General features: G+C 37.0%; 1 protein-coding gene across 14 annotated transcripts in view; it reads left to right on the top strand.

Annotated features, from left to right (window-relative positions):
* ANKS1B (ankyrin repeat and sterile alpha motif domain containing 1B) overlaps positions 1–14238 on the top strand; it is a 1053015-nt gene that overhangs the window by 165197 nt on the left and 873580 nt on the right. For all 14 annotated transcript variants that reach the window (XR_007402223.1, XM_025439286.3, XM_025439282.3 and 11 more), the window contains exons 3-4: positions 1695–1851; positions 7551–7847. Coding sequence is in view for 13 of the 14 variants with exons in the window: in XM_025439286.3 (XP_025295071.1) it covers positions 1695–1851; positions 7551–7847 (454 nt within the window). In the remaining variant the exon portion in view is untranslated. The remainder of the gene's footprint in view (positions 1–1694; positions 1852–7550; positions 7848–14238) is intronic.

Genomic DNA, 14238 nt, shown 5'->3' with positions numbered 1-14238 from the left:
CTTGATAAAAGTTTCTAGAGATTTAGAGTCCATGATCATTTTGTGGTACAAAGAGGGAGACTCTTCAGGCAGCCTGGGTGGTTCAGCAGTTTAGCACGGCCTTCAGTCCAGGGTCTGATCCTGGAGACCCGGGATGGAGTCCCGCGTCGGGCTCCCTGCATGGAGCCTGCTTCTCCCTCTGCCTGTGTCTCTGCCTCTCTCTATCTCTCTATCTCTGTGTCTCTCATGAATAAACAAATAAAATCTTAAAAAAAAACAAAAACAAAGAGGGAGACTCCTTTACAAATGGAGATTTTCTTATAAAATGTCTCTTACAAAAGGGTAACTCCTTATTCTATTTTCAGAGCTTTAACAGTATTTACTCTTTCTTAAAAGTAATTGGCCTAAAATAATCCTTATGCCAGAGAAGTATATATACTGCCCCCTTTTACAGGTTTAGACCATATTCTGGGCATTATATTTTACCATTTACTGTAATGTTGTTTGTATCATGTCTATTTGTGTGCTTGTTGCAGGGGGTGGGTAGCTCTTAGAGTTCTAACATCTATTCAGACTTCCTCCAATTTTTCTTGTTACTTTACATTTAAAGTCTGGCTTCATGAGATGTTTAAATTTAGTTATGTTACATCTGTTCTTCCTACCATGATTTGTTATGTACAAGAAATAATGTTAGAATTCATTGTAATTGTATATATGTGTGTGTGTGTGTGTGTGTGTGTGTGTGTGTGTGTATACCTGTGTAGGATTTCATTTAGTAAGTTTTAGAATTTGTGTGATAAATGCTTCCAAGTAAAAATATAGTTTTTGTTTATAATTACTATTTTTGATTGGTTGATAAAAATTCAATATAATACCAAAAATTAATAAGTCTTCTTGAGTTTGAGTATTGCAGTTTAGAATTTTTACTTTGAAGACTTGGTGGGGATTGAGTACAAGATGCTTATAGATGGAGTCTATATGAATATGAATGAATGAATACATTCATTATGTATGAACTGATATTGCATCAGTGGTGGAACTTGTCTCATGAATGAATTTCTTCTTAATATTATCTCTTAGTTTGGAACAGAGAGGTGAAGGAGTGTAGAAGTATAAATAGCACATATTCAAAATATGTTGTGTGCCATGGCTGAAAAGTTACTAAACTTCCCTCCCCTTTTCTACTGTGCTGTCTGCTTTCTCTTTCATCTGCATCTTCAATTCCTTATTCCAACTCTCTTACAGGAATGTTGTAAAAATTACCTAAATGTCTCTTTGTAGTATGATTCATGTGTGTGTGTATGTGTGTGTAAATAAGGAGTTTGCTTATTTAACTCTGCTTTTCCTTCATGCTAAATCTCAAGTATGGGCTATTTGAAAAAAAAAAACTCCATTTAAAAAAATGGGAAGAGGTATTTTTTTAAAAAGTTTTACTTACTTCGTTCAGTTATGAAATTAGGTTTTACCCAAATGGATTCCATTACGTACTCTCATTGGTTAGTCAGTGCTATGTGTGTGTGTATGTATGGTGGTGATGGTTTTCTAGGTAAGTAAAATAGCCAAATGTTGAATAGTCTAATAACTCTTACACCCAATTTTATATCTCTTGCTCTAAATTGCCAGCCAGCATCTAGTATACTTTCATAATGATCTGTTCAATGAAATCTATGTATTTACCATATTTTCATTTCTGTTCTTTTTTTTTTTCCTTCTAGGGACATAGTTCTCAAACTACTTCAGTATGAGGCATCAACAAATGTAGCAGACAACAAAGGTTATTTTCCTATTCACCTGGCTGCCTGGAAAGGAGATGTAGAAATTGTGAAGATTCTTATTCATCATGGACCGTCACATTCCAGAGTCAATGAACAGGTGCACTTGTCAAATATTTGCTCATGCTATAGTTTTTCTAGCGGTTTGCAAAGGCAAGGCCACTTTGAAGAACTGATTATTTCTATCTTTACCCTGCCAAAGACCTTTTTTCACTACTAAATTTCCTCAAGGAGAAACTGAAAAATTTTTCGGCACTTGTATAAGGTACATAGTACTAAGTTGGGCATTTGTAAAGATATTTGTTAACAAGAGAATCCCACATAAGGGAAGTAACTGTAATATTTTTGCCTGCCTTACATAAGCACCCATTTTATAGTTTTTGAATATTTAAAGATGGAACAGAATTCACATTTGTAATATAAATTAGGCCTTTTCTTATTAAAAATGTAAATGCTAAAACAATGATGATGAATTCATTATGTAATGCTTTCCACTTACCTAACACTTCCACAGTAAATAGTTTTGTGAATCAAAATGCAAAATACAATATATACAATTGCTAGTCATGTATTAAGTTAAAAATTTCCTGTGTGTATGTATGTGAATGTATGCCCAGAGCATATTGAATAAAATACCAGTAGCAGTATACTGACAGATAAAGTAAAAAATATTTTCAAGTACATGATATCCATAGTGCACATAACTGACATATTGAAAAAAGGAATGCCATTCTCAGTGTTCTAAATAAATAAGACCACAGATTTCAGAAGGTAAAATGCAGGCTCCTAATACGGTGTGATAACAAACATCTTGAGCTCTGCATGCCCCCTACTGTTCCCATTTTGTAAAACTATATTTGAAAATCAGCATGCAGTCCAACAATTGAATTACAATCATGGCATTAAGCTGCAGGTTGGCAGTTGTCCAATATCAATGCAAGTAGGTTACTCTAGGGCAAGCACCTCTAATAAAGTGTGATTAGCATACTGTTCAAATGAATACAGACTTTACAGGCCTTTGACTGAAATTCAGACTGAAGAATAAAAAGGTAAAACACTGGCACTAACTATAAACACCAAAGGGGAGAAAAATACATTCCCCCTATCCCAGAAAAATGCAGTTGTAGAAATGAACATTTAGTTCCTGTATGTAGGAAAAAATGTTTCATTAATCGGAAGGTGTCTTATTAATACTTATCACAAAATTTCTATGCTTATAGGTCACAAAATACAGTGTATTTTTGTGCGAATACACTCATAAATTCAGTCTTAAAAAAATGACAGATCTGCCTGTCTTTACTAGGATCTCATGCTAAAGGGAATTTTAGGGGAATGCTGTTTTGTTTCTCAGAAAAATCGAAAGCTAAAAGATCACTTGTGGGATGAGCCATCTGGTGGTTATTCTTAAAACTGTCTGAATGCCCCAAAGTGAACTTGAAATAATAATATGGAAAAACAATCCAAGGTTAAACAAGAGGATGTTGGTTTTCACAAGCAAAATATTTTTTGGATGACATGAAAATAAGCAAAAACACTTGAAATTCATTTTTTTTTTAAAGTTTCTTTGTCTTGTGGTTTCTATTGGAAACAAATTGAAAATTTATTGAGATTTTTAATGCCATGCTTTCAGTATTTGTTATGTAAGTAGTACTTTAGTGCTGACCCATGTCTTCCATTTAGTGTCATTTCTCCTAAGTTTCTGATGTGGGAATTTTATTTTCATAAAAGTAACTTTTAATTTTAGCTTTATTCCCCCTCCCTCCCCATGGGATAGAAATGTACTCATTACTTATAAGCCTTTATGTATTTAAGCAAGAGAGGAAAGGAATGAAAATAGAAATTAACCTCTATTGAGACATGGTATTGAGTGACTAAAACTCAGACTTGGACTCTAATTCAGAGCCCTCCACCATAGCACATGGGTATTTCCATCATATATACTGTCACTTGTGGATTCTTTACTATATGCCAGGATGTGTGCAAAGTACTTCATCTGTGTTATCTTACTAAGCTCTACTGCATGAGGTAGGGATCAATTATCTTTCCTATTTTATTTTATTTTAGATTATTTATTTATTTTTTCACAAGCGACACAGAGAGAGAGGCAGAGACATAGGCAGAGGGAGAAGCAGGCTCCATCCAGGGAGGCCAATGTGGGACTCGATCCCGGGGCCCTGAGCCAAAGGCAGACACTCAACTGCTGAGCCACCCAGGCATCCCTTGTTCCTATTTTATATATGTGGGCAGCTACCTTAGGGAGATTAAATACCCTGCCCATGATATCACAGCTACTGAGTGCTCGGTGTTTGAATCCAGGTTTTTCTAGTGCAAAGCTCCAGCTCTTCATTAATAATGATACTCTGTCATGATAGTAAATTATGTAGAGTTATCAGGGCTTCATTCTGATTTCTGAAAGTAGTCTTTGGTTTCTAATACAGCCTTCTTTCAAAATGATTCTATGTTTTATTTTGATATTTAAAGCTTACAAAGCGTTTTCCTTCATATTGTTTCTTTTTATTTATACACTGTACTCTGTGGTTTAAAGGAAGGCTAATATTCACATTTTGCAGATAAGATAGGTTCAGACAGAGCGTATACTCTTGCTAATGGTTTTGTGTCAGCACTTCAACCTCTGTCATCATTCTATACTGCCCTAGAAGGAGTGGTCACTTTAGGGCAACACAATTTTGAAAACAAAATAGCCCTTGCCCTGATTATGATTTTTATAATTGCTACACCTTTCCTGCCTTTTGTCAACCAATTATTTTCCTTTTTTGATGTTACGTATGTTTGCATTTTATGTTTCTCTGTATATTCAGCTCTTCCCCCCTTTACCTTCTCTCTCTCTCTCTCTCTTTTTAACATTAGGGCAAAAATAAGAAGAGCCCTGTCTCATAACTATATTCCCTTGGCATTTTACCAAAACTCAAACCTAATTAATGTTGGTTTTCATTAGTTTTACTTTGAAGCAAGATCTTTGTCAGCCAGTTTTGTCCTGCTGCCCATTGTCTAGTGTTTTGGAGAACACCCATTTGGTAAAAAAAAGAGGGAATTCAGAACTGGTCAAGAATGTTCATTGTAGACATACTAGCAATTATCAATCAGTACTTCTTCACCATCTGTTTATTTCAGATCAGGTTCTCTTAGATCACTTGTTGGTATGGACACTATGCCTCTTGTAAAGGTTGTAAAGGTTGTGGTCTTCCTGATGTGACCATACAAGTATGTGTTGATCATGAAGAAAACTCTATGAATATTTTCTCCCAAGTAAGTGGGGCATTTTTTCCCCTTGAGAGCTGAACGAGTGTTAGGTCGTTCAGCTCTCAAGGGGAAGATGGTGTTAATAGAGAAAGTTTCAATTTTGCATGTATAATTTCCTATGCTAAGGCCTCTGCCAATGTAGAAAGGTGTTTGATTATCATTCTTTTCTAATTGACTTTTCTTTTTCTCAGAGAGGTGCTGTGTTTTGAAAATTGAATTTCTTTCCAACCAAGGGAAAATTTGATTTGGTCAGAAGGCATATTTTTATATCATATTTTTATGATATAGAGTAATAGATTGATTTTATTACCAGGCTTATAAAACTTAGCCAGATAAGAAAAATCAGGGAATGTAGACATGGATGTGGCAGTCTGTATGAGGAAGTAACCTGTAGACTGATGGAAGAAACAATGCCTCCAGCTGGATTCCCCATCTATTATGTTTTGACTTCTTGATTGTCTCCAAGGAATAGGTTTTTTTCTGAATTTGGCCTTCAGATGTCCTCTTCTGACACTTTTGTTTGGCAAGTGAAGTAGTAAGAAGCCTTTCATAGCGGTCATTTTTTTTTTTCCCATTCTTCTCTTTAAGTTTTCAAATCCTCCCTCTGCTCTTCACTCTCTGTTCTCAACCTATCTGCCTCATTCAGCCATTGAGCCAGAGTCTGATTTACTCTTGGGGACATTAAGTTATGTTTGGGTTTGAACCCTACTTGTCCTTTTATTTATATGGTCAGAGCAGCTATCTAAGTAGCTCATTCCTATTGCAACTCAGTGTTTTGGGGCAAAATCTGTAGAAATTCTGCTTTCAGAGCACTAATTTCCTATTCTTCATTGACAGTATAGCAATACTTGGCAGGCAGTGTGGTGTAGGAGAAATGAGATGATGTAGATAGTTTCTAGACATTTAGCAAGTGACAGTGGTTATAGTTATTATTGTGGAAGATGATATTAAGTGCAATGACTTTGGGGGGCACCTGGGTGGCTCAGTCAGTTAAGCGTCTACCTTTAGCTCAGGTCATGATCCTGGGTCGAACCCAATGTAGGGCTCCCTGCTTATCAGGGAGTCTGCTTCTCCCTCCCTCCCCCTGCTCCTTTTCTCTCTCTCAAATAAATAAATTAAATCTTTAAAAAAAAAAACAAAAGAGCAATTACTTTGGGTCAAGGGAACCTCCATTCATATCCTGGTTCCAACACTAAGTGGCAGTATATTTGAAGGCCATTTAACTACTCAGTGACTGAGTTCCTCATCTGTAAAGCGGCAATAATAATGATAGTATCTATCTCAGAGTGAAGATGAAATGAGTACACAAAACTGGAATGCAACTGTGCCTGATACATAGTGTTAGGTCTGATGATGGCTGCCCCTTTCTCTCTAGAGCCCTCACTCAGGATTGTTGCATTGTTGTTACTAGAATGTCTTTGTTTTCATTTCTCCTGACTGATCTTTCTACCTTCTGACATAGTCATATATAATCTACCTACATCATCTGTCTGAGTGGACTGAAAGGTCCATCTGCCTTGTGACTAGGCTTAGTTTCCTATGTTTTAACATTAAAAAAAAATTAACTCCAGTGTAGTCGATATGTTAATTACTGTATGCAATGTTATATTCATTTCAGGCATATAATATAGTGACTCAACAACTCCATTTATTATTCACGGTTTAATCAAGGTAACTGTACTCTTAATCCCCATCCCCTATCTCTCCCATCCCCCTATACCCTCCCCTCTGGGAATCATCTGTTTGTTCTCTATGTTAAGAGTCTCTTTTTTTTCCCTTGGTCATTTGTTTTGTTTCTTAAATTCCACATATGGGTGAAATCATATGATATTTGTCTTTCTCTGACTGACTTATTTCACTTAGCATAATACCCTCCAGCTCCATCCAGGTACAGTTTTTATCTTGCTAAATTTCTAGGAATAGCTTGATTGAAAACCGAAACACTTCTTAGGTACATATGTAATACTGTGATACTCTTTGTAGCTTGTCTGGCAGTGGGTCGAAGTCTGCCTCTCGATCCATAATTATATTTCAAACAGATGCTATTTAATATTGGGGCCAGTATGTCTTCATTCTTTTTGCATAAACTTAGTTGGGAAATCTTTCTGTGAATCTTTATCAAGAATTTACCATCTCAGCTGTCTTCTGGAAAGCCAGTCTATTAAAAGTGGGTTATAATTGTTATTAATCTCTCTCATTAACAAATGTCATGGAGGCTTGATGCACAGTACAGATAACACTGACCATCTGGGCCCAGTAGGGCCCCTGACTAACGTGACTAAATCATTTATCACTCTTGTAAACTAGAATATATAATGTAGGGGAAAATTTGATTTTTTCCTATTAAAATGATGGAAAAATATTATTTTTTGGTGCAATAAATGATAGGTACTTTTATCAAATATGCTATTAGGCATACTTACTAAAAGAGGTAAATTTGAAACTTATATTTTCAAAGTATCTCTGGTTTTAAATTACTATTTAGATTTTGATAATTGAGTTTCTGGAGAACCTGATCTTATATCTTTGTCTTAACAGAACAATGAAAATGAAACTGCCCTGCACTGTGCAGCTCAGTATGGACACTCAGAAGTAGTTGCTGTTCTCTTGGAAGAGCTCACCGATCCTACCATCAGGAACAGTAAGCTAGAAACACCTTTGGATCTGGCGGCACTCTATGGGCGACTTAGGGTGGTCAAAATGATCATCAGCGCACACCCTAACTTAATGAGCTGCAACACTAGAAAGCACACACCGCTCCACCTTGCTGCTCGCAATGGCCACAAAGCAGTTGTTCAGGTTCTGTTGGAAGCAGGAATGGATGTGAGCTGTCAAGTGAGTCTTCTTTTAGCTACGCTTTCAAAGTGATGGTTCTCTTGTTCTGCTTTGCAATACAGTTGTTAAAATTTCTGTGTAGAAATCTTGTCATTTTTTAAAAAAGATTTTATTCATTTATTCATGAGAGACAGAGAGAGAGGGAGGGGGGAGAGAGAGAGAAAGAGAGAGAGAGAGAGAGAGAGAGAGAGGCAGAGACATAGGCAGAGGGAGAAGCAGGCTCCATGCAGGGAGCCTGACATGGGACTCTATCCTGGGTCTCCAGGATCACACCCTGGGCTGAAGGCAGCGCTAAACTGCTGAGCCACCCAGGGATCCCCATCTTGTCATTTTTAATTAAGTTGTCCACAAATACTTTTACGATTACTAAATTCAAGATGCTGTGCCATACATACACTGTTGGGAAATATGAAGAGGTATGAGGCATGATTTCCAACCTCATTTTAATTTTAGGGCTATATGAATGAAAAATTATTATCAGAAGGCAGTTGTGTGTGATATTGTTGGTAATTGTTCCCTCTCAATGTCTAGCACAGAGCCTGACACATACTAGAAATCCAGTCAAGGTTGAACAAAGGAAAGACTGAATCAAAATTCAATTTAATGTATTTTGAGTTTGTACTTTGTGTAATATGTTGGCGTATTTAGAATCCATTTTTTAACAGCCCCTATGTGGGATTGAAAGCTACTAAGGTCCAGTTAAGAGATGAGGAATCAGATTCAAAGAGTTAGGAAACTTTCCTAAGGATGTATAGCTGATAAGCCTAGGATATGAATTTATACTTACTGATTAAAGTCCAGGCCTGTTTACACAGTAGTGTACTCTCCATACATTATTAATGAAGGAAAAATCACTCTGCCTAAGAGCAATCAGAAAGAATTTTATTGGAGAGATGTGATTTGAGTACAACTTTGAAGCATGGATAACATTTGGAAAGGTTTTATTTCTCTACAAGGAAAGGGCAACCTACTTTTTTTTTTTTAAGGGCAACTTACTTTTATTAATCTGTTGCAAGTTAACTCCAATTCTAATGTTAACTTTTTTTTAACTATGTTTTTTCCTTTTATTACTGTTTTTTGTCTCCCAAGTCAGTAGCAGCATTCTTATCTTCCAGAGACCCTTTTGGTTCCTGTCAGATTATGTCCTTCTCCCTTGTGTATTAGTAAGCTATTGCTGTATAACAAAATATCCTAAAACATAAATGGCTTAACATAGTAATTACTTATTTAGCTCATAATTCTGTGGTTGGTGATTTCATCTGAGCCTCTTTGAGTAGTTCTGACTTGGCTTAGGTTCTCTCATGTGTCTGAGGTCAATTATAAGTCAGTTGAGTGGCTCTGCTGCCGAGATTGACTGGACGTTGTCTGGGATAATGGATGATGTTGCCATGTGTCTTTCATGATCCAGCAAGCCACCTTTGGGCTTGTTGACATGACAGTGGTATGGTTCTATGTGCATGCCTGTGTGCACATGAGAAGAGGAAGGTGGGCGGGAGGGAGGAAACAGGATTTTACAAGGTCTCTTGAGGTCTAGGCTGGGAGCAAGCATCCTGTGTTTCCTGCAGAGTTTCGTTGGCCAGCAGGTCACAAAGGCAGCCCAGATTCAATGGTTAGGAACACAGGTTGTTCCTCTTAATTAGAAGAGTGTGTGAATTGTTAAAGGAATGTGAATACCCAGAGGTAACAAATGTGGCCAGTTTTGCAACATTCCAAATACTATAAAGTGTTCAAAATTGTGAGGCTACTTTTCCTAGGAATTGTTTAGAGGTTGAATCTTGTGTCTCTAGGGGATTTTGCATGGAAGTTTTAAAAATCTTAGGCCTTCTAATTCTACATCTCAGGCTGGCACCCTAAAACCGATTTTTCACTAGAGCTTTGCCTGTATTATTTAGCTATTTAGATATTTTAAGATTTTATTTATTCATTTGAGAGAGAAAAAGCACAGGTTAGGGGGAGGGACATGCAGAATACTGCTGAGGAGAGAACTGGATGCAGGGCTCAGTCCCAAAACCTGGGCCAAAGGCAACTCAGGCACTCTAGATACTTCTGGAGTATTTCTGAACTTGATGGCACAGAGTACTTCATAACCAAGGACTTCACTATGACTGAAATCAGTAATTCACTTCATGGCCAAGATCTTTTCATATTTTGTACCAGATGACATGACCAGAAGAGTCTAGCTTCAATTTTAAGTATGTGTATGGTACATCTTTTTTTTTTTTTTTCATAAAATACTACTTACTATATTTTGTGCTTTTGGAAAATTAAAGATAAGTAAGATCCCTGCCCAAATTTCATGGAGGAGACAAAAACTCGCAAGAATAACTCCTATACATGAAAAACTAAAATAAATAGTAGGACAAAGGGCTATGGGATATCAGTGAATAAATTATAGATTGTAAGAGGGAGGACTTGAAGAGATATAAGAGTGATATTTGAAGAGGAGCTTGAAGGTCTTTAGGATTTTGAATTTAGATATAACTTAGCTTACAGATGTACATTTTTCTGGCTAAAAATGTGTTTTAAAATATTGAATTTGAATGCTTTTAGATGGTGCCAACCTCTTTCTAACTCTTTCTACCATCTACCATTGCCAGATTTGTTCCTTTAGATTTTCTACTTTACCCCAGTGGCACTTGGGTTTGTTACTCATATATTGGATGAAAGAGACAAAATATGTTCAGACCACTGTGAACACTTAATCAGAAGCATCAGGGCTGGTACCTGAGCAGGGCAGGCAGTGTTTTGTTATTTATGCTCACACTATGATTTCCTCTTGAAGGTTTCCAAGAAGTAGAACTGACAACATATTCTAAAACATATCCCAATGAATTGAATTTTCTAGTATTTAGTTACCCTTAGTTATGTTTTGCTTTTGTTATAGGAAATATATTTTTTGTTTGTTTCATTGTCTTTTTTGGTGTTTAATTTTATTATGGGATTCAGATAAAATGTCACCAAGTTTGCCCATCAGTTTCACTGCAGAGTTTTTGTTTGTTTGTTTGTTCTAGAGAGGGAGAGAGGGAGGAGAGAGGCCGAAGGAGAGGGAGAATCTGAAGCAGATCCACGTGGAGCTTGATGTAGGGCTTGATTTCACTACTCTGAGATCATGACCCGAGCCAACATCAAAAGTCTGACACTTCGTGATTCCAGGGTCCTGGGATTGAGTTCTGCAGAGCCTACTTCTCTCTCTGCCTATGTCTCTACCTCTCTCTGTGTGTCTCTCATAAATAAATAAATTTTAAAAATCTTAAAAAAAAAAGAATACAACACTTAACTGAGCCCCCAGGCACCCCCACTGCAAAACTTTTTTAATATCACATTTAAAGTAGATATTTGTTCATATTCTTACTCAGTGAGAGTGAAGAATACCAGACAGTAACCTTAAACTGTTTCAGTGGCTTTAATTCTCATTAACTTGTTATAGTTTATCAGTTGGAAATTAGCACTATAAAAATAATCCCATTTGGTAAATTATAGCAATACACTTTCAGACTTTAATTACATTCAAATCATTATAAATAATTCTTTAAAATTTAGAGATGACTTTGGAGGATCTTCTCTTTTTCTTTTAATTACAAATGTTTTAAAATGAGTAATTTATGTTAGTGTTTTCTGTAGTTTTGGTTTCTGCTTCATTTCTCTTTCAGCAGTTTTGAATTATATCGCATATTTGAACTGAGGAAAATAATTTAATTCCTGCTTAGGTGAATTTCATATTATATTTATATGCAAACCCTTTAGTCTTAAAGGATTTCTTAATAAAGAGAACTGTCATACTTAAGATATTTAGAAAGTTAGGTGTTAATTGGCAAGATTGTCTTGAAGTTAGCAATTATTTCTATGGATTTCAAACCTGGTTTGGGTAACTAGGTAGTGATGGTGTCTTTTTATGCTGGTGCTTTAACTGTGTTTCTTGGAAGCTTCTCTTATTAAAATTTAAAAAGTTAAAGTACTGGCAAAACATTAAGCTGATTGGATTTTATTTGAATATGAAAGGAAATGAAAGTAAAATGATAGAAAATTAATAATGAAGAGTACAAGTTCCCATGCTAGGAGCTGTTAAGATGGAAAGCCGAGTAAGGTACCATTTTTTTGTTCTCTAAGTGCTTCTCGTGGCAGGAGACCTATGTGTTTAAAATGGATGGATTACATTTTAATAATCCATTCAGTCCTCCTTTCCTAGAGGATTATTTAAAGTTTCTCCTTTTTTCCCAAAATTTTAACATTTTCCTCTCTGTCATCTCTCTGTGATCATGACTTTGCTTTATTTCACAGAGAAAACAGAAGCCATCATGATGGTTTTTGTGCCACCACATTTGCTGGTGGATGTGCATCTGCTTTTCTTCCTGGTGCTTTAAATGAACTGAGGCTTATTCTGAAGGCTGACTCCTCTACTTGGAGACCTGATCCTCCCCTTAAAATACTATGTATTTTCCCCTCTCCACTGTATCACTCCCATAGGCCCACAGAGCTGTCACAGTATTTCTCATCTTTTAGAAAAACTCTCTCTTGAACCCCCAGTTCCCTCTAGCTTTTGTTCCCTTTCTTTAATCTCCTTCATAACAACATATTTAGAAAGATGTGTTTTTACTCATTGTATCAGATATCTTTCCTCTGTTCTCTCTTGAAGCTACTCCAGTTCCTTAGTCTATCAAAAGTCTTTCTTCCCCCTCTTTGGTACGGTGACTAATGGCTTCCATATTGTTAGATCCAGCAGCCAATTCGATTTATCATTGACATTGACAAAGCAGTTCTTCCTCTTAGAAACACTTTTCTCTTTTGACATCTGAGTCACTGTTCTCTCTTGCTTCTCTGCTCCTTCTTGGTCTTACTCCAGGTAGGGCAGAGTCAAAGACCTTGATTGCCTTCCATTCAGCCTTGCAGCTAGATAAATCTGTCAGGCCTCACAAACCTGTTATCCGTAGGAGTTGCTCAAGAATTAAACCTTCCTGTTTTCTTTTCCTTTTTGTAAAGTCATACCTCCCTCTCTTGCGCCAGCCTTTATTTCAGTAGATCTTTACATTGGAACTCTGTAAACCCCTGTAATTGTTAGCTATTGCCATTGCCATGGTGCTGCTGCACAACAAACACAGAAACCTCAGTGGTATACAGTAATAAGCAATAGCATTTTTTTCCTCATTCTCAGGTTTGCAGGTCATCTGGGGAAGTTCTAATTCATGCTCAAAGTTGGCCCGGTCTGCTCTGCTTTATGTACCTAAACACATTTTATGCCTCTGCTTGTATCACACAGATACCATATGGTGGTGGCTAAAGCAAGTCACAAGGCCATGTCCCAAATCAAAGGGTGGAGAAATCCACTCCACCCATGTAAGTGGAGGGACCTGCAGCCATATGACACAGAGCATATGACTGGAGCAGGGAGTAATGTAGTCTGTCCCATCTCCATTCCATGGTTAACCTGTTCTCCACTTCCCAATCCCTAAGCATCAGTATCACAGGGGTTAGTACTTAGACCTCATTTCTTCTTTGTAAACTTGCTTCCTAGTTGACCTCATCCAATCCCCTGACCTCATATGGCATCTTTGTCTCACAACAACCATGTTTATATACTCATCTTGGACCTTACCCTGAATTCTAAATTAGGGACATAATTGCCTACTAGACATATCTACTGGATGACTAGTGAGCCTTCAAACATTTCCAAAACTGAACATTTAGCTTCCATAACTCTGTCTCCCCAGATTTGCCCATCTTCTAAACTTCCCCATTTCAGCAAATGCCATTACTATCCTGCTAGTTGTTTAGTTCCCAAACGTCAGCACTTCTTTCATACTTTACATTTAGCCCCTCGGCAAATCCTTTTGGTTTTTGTGCTTAAAATATATATCTAGAATTTCACTACTTTTCATTCCCTCCACTGTTACCACTGTAGCTTAAGTCCTGCACATCTCCTGCCTTCAACTTGGCTTCCCTGCTTTTTCCTTCCCCTCTATATTAGTCTGCTCAGGGGACTATAACAAAATCTCATAGACTGGGCAGCTTAAACAACAGGAATTTATTTTCTCACAGTTCTGGAGGCTGGAAAGTCTAAGATGAAGATTCTGGCAGATTCTGTTCCTGGTGAGAGCTCTCTTCCTGGCTTGTAAGATGGCTGTCTTCTTGTTGTGTACTCACATGGTCTTTTGTGCACAAACAGAATGAGAGAGAGAAAGAGAGAGAACACTCTAGTGTGTCCAACTCATAGAAGGACACTAATCCCATTACATTGGTTCCTACCTTTATGACCTCATTTAACCTGAAATGCTTCCATAGAGGCCTTTCTTCAAATACAGTCACACTGTAGGTTTCAACAGATGTATTTTGGGGGACACAAACATTCAGGCTATAAGAGAATCCTTTCCCTCTGTTTTCAATAAAGCAGCCTAAA

The sequence above is a fragment of the Canis lupus genome, chromosome 15 (genome assembly GCF_003254725.2).
Source record: "Canis lupus dingo isolate Sandy chromosome 15, ASM325472v2, whole genome shotgun sequence".
NCBI lineage: Eukaryota > Metazoa > Chordata > Mammalia > Carnivora > Canidae > Canis > Canis lupus.
Note: the sequence above shows the minus strand (reverse complement) of the source record. Positions and strands in the feature narration are given on the sequence as shown.